Source organism: Lotus japonicus, chromosome 1 (assembly GCF_012489685.1).
Source record: "Lotus japonicus ecotype B-129 chromosome 1, LjGifu_v1.2".
Taxonomy (NCBI): domain Eukaryota; kingdom Viridiplantae; phylum Streptophyta; class Magnoliopsida; order Fabales; family Fabaceae; genus Lotus; species Lotus japonicus.
The window spans coordinates 84,609,766-84,619,007 of NC_080041.1; the positions used below are offsets into that span (position 1 = coordinate 84,609,766).

General features: G+C 33.2%; 1 protein-coding gene across 1 annotated transcript; it reads right to left on the reverse strand.

Moving 5' to 3' along the window:
- Positions 1 to 1,227: 1,227 nt before the first annotated feature.
- On the reverse strand, positions 1,228 to 5,822 carry LOC130724852 (mitochondrial carrier protein CoAc1). The gene is made up of 7 exons (XM_057576124.1): positions 5,254 to 5,822; positions 4,672 to 4,757; positions 4,375 to 4,582; positions 3,213 to 3,345; positions 2,829 to 3,013; positions 2,507 to 2,635; positions 1,228 to 2,228 (listed from the first exon to the last, which is right to left on the reverse strand). The coding sequence occupies exons 1-7, from the start codon at positions 5,431 to 5,433 to the stop codon at positions 2,127 to 2,129; spliced, it is 1,023 nt and encodes a 340-aa protein (XP_057432107.1). The 5' UTR covers positions 5,434 to 5,822; the 3' UTR covers positions 1,228 to 2,126.
- Positions 5,823 to 9,242: the final 3,420 nt, after the last annotated feature.

Sequence of the window (9,242 nt, forward strand, 5' to 3'; positions counted from 1 at the left end):
AGATTCTGACTTAAAATGAGCTGCAACAACCGGCATGACGTCTAAGATTCCAACAAAAGTTAAAATGTCTAATCTTCTCTCTTTCTCTGTCCTTCAATTTCACAATTTCAACTAGTCGGGGTACCATACCCAAAAGAATTTCAAGGTACCACATAATTTGCCAACAAATTATCCTTTAAAATTTATGAACATTTAGAAGAAAAAAAATCTCGCATTAAACCCTTTAATATTTTTAGTTAAAATTTTTAATTTATAAGGGAAATGTTTTTAACATTTATATTTTTTATGCCTTTTCAATATTTATAGGTAGGTATGAAAAGGGATATATTATAAAATTATGTGAATTTTTCATATAAGATCCATTCCATGAATATTATCAAAAAATAAATACAACATTCCACTTATCATGTAAAAAACTCACGACATTAACAAATTGTGGAACTTCTTCATGGAGACTTTTCAGCGTTTTGGGAGAATCAGACTTTTTAGCTCGTCAAACATCTTGGGGGATATCTTATGTTGTGTTTGGAGGCTTCCACCGTCGTCGGTTATAGCATCCCTGTGTATGGATGTTATGACTTAGTTGTTGTTCTTTTTTAGCTTTCCTTATGAGGATATTGAACCTCCACATGGCTACATAAACTACTTTAATAACTGTATTAGAGACATTGATGCTAATCTTCTCAAGGCATAGCTAGCTGACTAGCTCCACTAGTTATGAAGGAAGGGGAAAATAACAAATAAATAAGAGAAATAAATTAATGGGCTAGCTTGGTATGAAGTTTGCTAATTCTGTACATCCTTTGTTTGTATGGAATAAAGATAAAGATAAAGATGCATCTCGATCAATGAAGTCTTGACTAGCAATAAATAAATGGATACTAATTTGTGTGTGCAATTTTTGTTTCTGAATTGTTTAATTTAAGCGGATTAGCCGAATCTTAATACAGTAGAAGGACTAAAGCACCTGAAGGAATTTTTACACAGCTAGTATAATTTGATTTTAATAAACTAGCTAGTGTACCTGTTATGACAAAACAGAATCAATATTTCATTAAACACGACGTGTGACGTTGTGGTTAGCTCACATCGTCTCTTAATCATAAGGTTGGGGTTCGGTCCTCGCTCATGGGAATGGAACGCATTTCGTAGTCAGTCGTTTACCGCTTAGTGCAAACACCTGCGATGAATAGATTAGTCATTGTTGTAACAATGGATACACTTGAGTAAAAAAAATCAATATTTCATTGAAATGCTTAGAGATCATCTCAAGAAAAGATTACACAGACATGGCAAATTTATAAGTTGCCACAATATGCCCGAAGTTCGCGAAATCAGCAAATTGATTGCATTCCCTAATCACAACCACATCCTTACAATGAATTTCTTTTCCTAAATGATCAATCAAATTTAAAATGTTCTGTAACTTCCAAGGTCTCTTGTTTCGTTTCTTTACCCACCCAACTGCAGGCGATGAATCGCTCTTAACATTTCTTTGCTTGAATTGTTGGCAGAAAACCATGGCATTATAGATAGCCAATACATATGTCAATAAAAAGCTAACCTGTTTAGGGCAACAGCCAAGAATATATGTATGCTTCTGATGATTTCACCGTGCACCACCACTCTTCCCCGGATTACCTTTTGAAGCTTCATCTACGTTGAATTTCAGAATGTTTGAAGGTGGAGGCTCCCACTGACCAATCCTAGGCTGTTTTGCTTAGTTAAATGCATCTACTAAATGTGGGACTTCTCAACATGAATAACAACGATGTACAAATATAAGCATTAGGAACTCTTTGTCACTTTAATCCAAGTGATAGGGACAATTAGAATTTGTGTTTATGCACAACATTAGAAGTTATTCATGTAGACAAAATACTTTCCTATTGATTAGTAACCAGAGTTTCAGACAAATCAACTAACTTACAATTATGATGAAGAAATAATGAGAAGCCCTGTGAAGAAATTTTCTACATATGACCAAAAAATTGAGTAATAATCACAACTTCACAAGGGATTCCACTAAAACAGCAATTTTTGGAAGTCATGTATAATACTGTTGTAGGAGACATCCCTGTAAAAATGGAGTCAATCAGAAGGTGCCACTAGTGAGTACTGAACAATTATGTTGCCGAAACTGATCGAGACTTTTGTTGGGGCGGTATGCCAAGCCAAGCCTTCATCGTATCATATGCTGTGAAACTGATTGCGGCGGACGGGACAATCTGAAACCCATGGCAAGCAATGTTTATCATAAAACTACTATAGAACCAAAAAGAAAGCACAGATACAAGCAACAAATCGGTTAGGAATCTTAAGGCACTCAAGAATTGACATCAAATTCCAAACCCAATTGATTAAAGTAAATTTAATGAAAACTAATTCTACGACTGATATAAACTTTTTTACACTACCAGACAACAGAGCAGTGAATCAAATAGAAATTTAGCGATTGATAAATTAAGCCCAAATAAAGTTGGTTATAAGATAAGACGCGAATTACCCTTATATAGTTAATGCTTACGCCTGCAAACAACTGTCTCCACCCTTGATTACGAACAATCTTCCTAAGACCATCTAATGTATTTCTGTATCTGGTATCTTCATGAGCTGCATTTTGCAGGCTTCCAACCTGCACAAACAAATAGAAGTCCATGTTGAACAAAATTGATCTGTAAAACTTGAAAACTACCTAAGAGGGCTCTCCCAAATGCTATACCGAGTAAAGAAAAAAGAATACAAAACTAATTAGGCTAGACAACCCCCCAAGAAGAAGGGGAAGCTTATCCTACTGAGAGGTGATGACATAAATTGTGCTTAGATACCTGCATCTGTCTCTTGACAACATCTAAAGGGTAGGTTAGGGTCTGTCCAAACAATCCAGCTAGAGCTCCACAAGAAAGGCGTATCAAAATGGACTTTTGATGTTCTTCAGGAACATGCATCTTCAATTTCTCATACGTGTAGAACTTTAAACCAGCATACGGAAGAATTCCAGTAATGGTTGGTCCTAAGGAAAAGAAGAATGTGAGATTTTCAATGAATGTATTGAAAATATTGGATAAGCCAGTAAATGCAAGAGATGGTAACCGGTACATGCTAAAAGAAAACATTCTCCCTAAATAAGAATTCCAACAGAATTCTGCAGGACAAACCAATTATATTGTCATGCATTAAGGTTTTATTGGTAGATTCCGGGACATGCATACCTACACCCCTATAAAGTCCACGAGCTCCCCCTTCCCTATAGACACTTGTCAGCACGCTTTTAATCCCAATATGTGCAGGTTGAGGACGAACTCCCTTTATACCATCTTTGATAGTTCCTCTTGTGTCTATCACCTAAGAAATTTTAGAAGACAGAAATAAGAATCATAATGAGATTGTATATTATATGCAATTCTCCCCTCACAAGATATTCCCTACTGACCAAAGCATTATAAAGAAAGAAAAGGTACAGTATCACATAAAGAATAAGCCCAAGAAGAGCCAATTGTACAGGTTCACCTCATACCTAAATCGAAAATGATCCATTACATGCGCACAACCAATAAAGCTAGGAGTCACAATTTGGTGATTGTTTCAAAGTTATAAAGAAAATCAAAAAGGTCTACAAACGGAATAGTTTAAGGAAAAATATCAAATTTTGAAATCCCAAGTGGACCAAATTATTAGAAAAAGCATGACAAGGTTCCTCAAAGAGATTAAAACAAAACAGAACTAATAATACATTCTCCTATTATGTGTGTGTATAAACCAAAGTTCTTTCAAGCTAATCTTGTCAGTTTGACTTTTCACTTGGGTCATTATGCTTAATCTATGCAGATTTGATTTCAATATAAATGCATCAGTATTCATACTTTCTTATATTATCTTTTGCAGGATAACTCATGGACCATATGTATTGCATGGAAATATGATCTTCTTTCATAGTCAGAGACAGAATAAGGTGCTTCAAAAATGGGGCAGACAGTCAGTCACCCCCAAGAGAAAAAAATAGTATTAAAATGTTGTATTCGCCCCCCTAAAAATTATATATTGCCTTTTCCAATTAGTCATTCTGGATTTTACTTTGTATTAAATTTTCGCTCCGCTCAATATTTCCGGTTCCATCCCTGTTCATAGTCATAAATTTTTCCCTAGTCTTTTGAAATTGGTAAATGTAATATTACTCATACTCCATCTGTCTTTCCCTACCCCTTTTCCTAGTTATACATTGTTCCTTAAACTTTAGTTTAATTTGGATTGAATGACAAACAACAGTGTAATGAACAATAAGAGATTCCCAATATTATACAGCATAGGTGTATGTATTCGAGATTCCATTAAGTCCATTTCAAAGGTTCAGTAAAGTCAAAAGGAGATCCCTACCTGATAAGCAAGTTTGGTACGAGCAAGATCCAAGGGGTATGTACATAAAACTGAAGTTCCTCCGGCTGCGGAGCCAGCTAAAAGATCAATAAAAGGACCTGATCCTAACGCGGGACAATTATTCAAGATCCAACTTTTATACCGCTCATATGTCATAAAATGCAAGGCTGCATACGGAACAATCCGGACAGCACTAGCTCCATTTCCTCTGAAACCACCACATAAGCATAGGTTAGCAATACAAGCATTGTGAAAGAAAAAAAAAATACAACTCATATTATGCAATTTGAGACTTACTTATATAATCCTAGAAAACCTTCATGCTTTACCAACTTATTCAAAGATTGGCAAACACCAAGAGTGTGAAATCCTCCTGTCCTTGTCTGTAGATCCAATAAATAATATAAAATTAACCTAAGGTTTAAAGAGGAATATACAGCCATTTAAAATATTTGTAAGCAGCAAAAGGCATTAAAAAAAAAAAGGAAAGCCACCATAGATGATGTATATCAAACAAGTTAGTACAAATAATAAACCGGATTATCAGTTTTTTTTTGTAAGTTCTCCTTGAAACAAGAGATAATATCCTCTACAAGTCAAATGATGAGTAGTAAATTACAAGGATTCAAATCAGGAACTTAAACGAATCCAACAAGAGACACAAATCAAGGTGCAGAAACTAATTGACAACATAGGCAAGCCCAAGACCAAGACCCAATGTTTCAAAAACCATAACATCAGAACATAATATCCTCTCTTTGCACACTAAAATCCCTACATTAAAGCCTTACCAATGATGAAGATGTTTTAGATCAATTTAAGCAAAGTTTTAACATGACTCATGAATCATGTTCCAGCTAAAAAGGAAAGAGGGTGAACCTGCCAGAGTATCTTAACCCGTTCGAGAGGCGCGACGGCGGTCTTAGAAAGAGCACCGGCAACACCTCCGGCAACAAGCTCCTTAACATAGACAGGAACACCATCAAAACAAGATTGGTCCCTCTGAATGGAGGCATTGTCCACCAAACCAGCCAATGTGGAGCCTTGTGAAGAATCCATTCCGAAAAAACAACAACACAAATGATGTGAATCTATGAATCTGATTGAGGCGCGAAAACTCCTACCCACTTTGAAGCTGGGAAAACTCCTTATCCCATCTACGTCTTGAATTGGGTATGTTGAGAATCCAATCCCCTTCAGCAGCAGCAGCAGCAATTAGATACATAAATCAACAACAGCAAACCAAAAAGGAGCTTTCTGTTTGAATCTGGGGCTACAGAAAACCCTGGCTTGGGTTTGATGGAAGAGGAGAACAGAGGAGATACCCTGTTCTTCTCTTCTTCTTCGTTTGGGTTTGATTTGATTTTCTTTCTTTCTTTCTTTCGTTCTTTCCTAAGATTCGATTCTATTTCTTCTTGCTTTCCCTTTTAAGAGAAATAGACAATTTGGTTGCAGTTACATCGTATATTTCGTGAAAGTTGACGTGTGAGGCGCGTCCTACGAAAACCGTGGACTATGTTTGCTTTTTGCCGGCCTCACACATGCTTTTTGTGATTTCCCACGTGATTTTTAAGCGGAAAAATATCTGTGCTAATAATTTACTGATTTTTTTCATATTATTCTCCTAAATATTTTTTTTTACATTGAAAAAATAGATTGTATCCGTCAGGAATTGATCACGAGACTTTCCCCTACCTAACTCATATGTCCATCAGCTTCTACCACTTGAGATGACTCCTAAATTTTGAGATGAGTTGCACACTATTTTTCTTTTGTAAGTACGAAAAATTCATTTAAAAAAAAAACGAAAAATCACTATTTATTTTCTTGATGGTGTAAGGTGTTATTTTTGTTCTAAATCTCCTTTCAATCACGTTTATTTTTATATCTTTCTTTTATCACTTTTTCCCTTTAACATGATATCTCTTGCTTTTTCCCTTTAAAATAATTTTTATTTTTAAATACAATGCTAGACAATATTTTTTTACATTTGAATGACTAAAAAAAACAAACTTTTTTTTGAAATGCCTAAAAACAAACTACACAATTATGGCAAAAAGTCTCACATTAAAAGGGAAAAACTTTTTAATATGATGAGAAGAGTCATCTTTAGAAGCTTGTATAGTCAAAGCATCTCCAACCATGTTGCGGTCCCTAGAAATATGAGATAGAGAGACAAACCAACTTTAATTCATCATACTCCTAACTCGGAGAATCATGTCTCACAACCAATAAGCGCGCACTGACATTATAATTAATCAAGGGGATGTATAACATCTAAGCAATCAGATTCATAACCAGCATTTTTAAAGCTCAAATCCTAAACATGTCGTAAACCAACCTCCATAACGAGTAGCTCAGCATGAAAAACATCTTCACTACTGAAGTGGCAAACAAGAAATGTTAGATACTAGACGCTTATCTTTTTCACGCAAAACAACACCCCACCTCATTTTGTGTAAGCTAGGAATTTATATATCATCCACATTCAATGAATTTCACCCTGACGCATGGCCTCTAGCAGACTAGCACTATGGAAACAACGCTAGCTTACCTTTCCCAACACCTGCAATCTTGAATAGAAATTAAAATTTGCCTTAAAACAAAATTAATAAGGCCAACATGAGTATCAAAACATGGTTGTGACGCCATTTTCATATCCACTAAATAATTGCAATTGCAAGAATCTAATTTTGTTATTGAAGTTGAGCACAAAACCGATCATGAAAATATGTATTACAAGAATAACCGTGAGCATGGACCTGAAATGAGTCCACACACTTTTGAAAGAGGGCACTCGCAATATAGATGATCAAGGTGATCTTCTACTTGAGCAGCACACATGTTACACATTGCAATTACCCCAAGATTGCATTGTTGTCTCCTTAAATTAGTTGGTAATGAACCCTTACTAATAAGCCACAAAAAGAAATAAACTTTCTCAGGCGCACTCTCCATTTCAGTTTTCAAAATCTCAAAGATATGATTGTCTAGCTACAACAATCAAATACCCAAGCATATGTTGAGGCAATAATGTACCTTCCAAGCATATGAGGCGGAAGCATTGTATAAGGCTGAGAATTATTTCATCTTCCACTATTCTAGAGGCCTGTAATACAAAAGCTTGCGCGGAACTTTATATGCACTTAACAAAGTTTTAAAAATAGTGAATATTTATAAAAAGGTCACTGTTAATAAAAATTGGTTAAGGATTTGAGAAATTTAAAAATATTTAAACCACACTAGTAATTTCAAATTTTAGCTTTTTATTAGATTTTTTACATAGTTTATTTATAAAAAGTATAATTTCCAATTGTTAATATATTTAGTATCGTATTTTTAATAAATAATTATTATTTCTTAATTTCATGACACTCATTGTAATTTGTAAACCTTTCTCTTAACAAACGTTTGGCATGAACTAACACGTGACACGATATGTTTGAATTGTAGCCCATGTGCATGAGATGTTGTCAATAATGTTTTATGAAAGTTTTTTTTTATGGGTCTTGACAAGGTATCCCCACAGCTGACAGCCGTGAGACTAATCTCTCACTCCACGGTCAGCGCACTATGCAGTAGGGGGTTGACCAAGGAGTTTTTCTATTCGCAAGAGTTGGGGCCAGGAGTTTTTTCTATCCCAACTCTTGAAGTTAGGTTTAAATGTTTAATATAGTAACATATATATACATATAAATGATATATCTATAAAGGAGACTTGAGTTTTTTTTACACTCCTTTACATTAAATGCATTGAATGATAAAACATTTCCTTTGCATTAATAAGTTAAATAATGAAAATTAAAAATTAAATAAAATTTCTTAAGTCATAATCTATTCAACTACCTACTAAAATGTAAAAGTCACTTTGAACATTTGTATTAACATTTTCCTTTGTATTAAATAAATTAAATTAAAATGTTAAATTGAATAAAATTGTCTAAGTCATTAGCTATTCAACTACCTACTAAAATGTAAAACTCAATTTAAATTTTGTTATAAATACATAAAAAAATTCCTTTGTATTATATACATTAAACTAAAAATTGATCAATAAAATTTTCAAATCAATAAGTTATTCAACTACCGACTAATTTTCATGTTTGTTGTATAAGGTAGAATACAACATGACAAGAGGCTCCAAGACATAACACTTAGCTCTCTATAAAAGAGTGAAACAAGACACTCTAATAAAAATAATTACACTGATGTTTATCGACCAAAGAGTTACACTGATAAAAGCACCCATAATTTACATGTGAATAATTTTAGTTATATAATAATAATAATAATAAAATATTAAAAATAATTCATGTACATATATGTAAATGAGACTTGAACCATAGCATTAAATACAATAGTAGAATTAAAGACCCCTATTCACCTCCTTGAAAAAACAATTCATGACTTTTCATTTTCCATAGTACATACTCACTATCCTTCATGATAAAAAACCAAATTTGCCTACATAAACAAAATAACATCAACAATCAAAATTAAATAATAATAAAATATGAATTATTAATAAATAATTTAGACAAAATATTTCTGAAATAAAAAATTTCGCAATAAGGTATTTATGTATTATTTGAAAAAAAATTAGTAAATATATTTTTTAGTCTATTATATATTAGTGAAAATGACTTGAGAAGACATAACAGAGGAAACTAATTACAAAACAAACTAAATAAATTTAAATTTAGTAAATAATATTTTACACTATTTAAGTTTTTTTTGAAAGAGCTATTAAATTTATAATTTATTATAATTTTAAATTTCAGAATTATTTTTTGTTGATAAAAAACAGACAAATTATGTTATTATTATAACTTATTTGATGATATTAAAAATTTATTATTTAATATAAA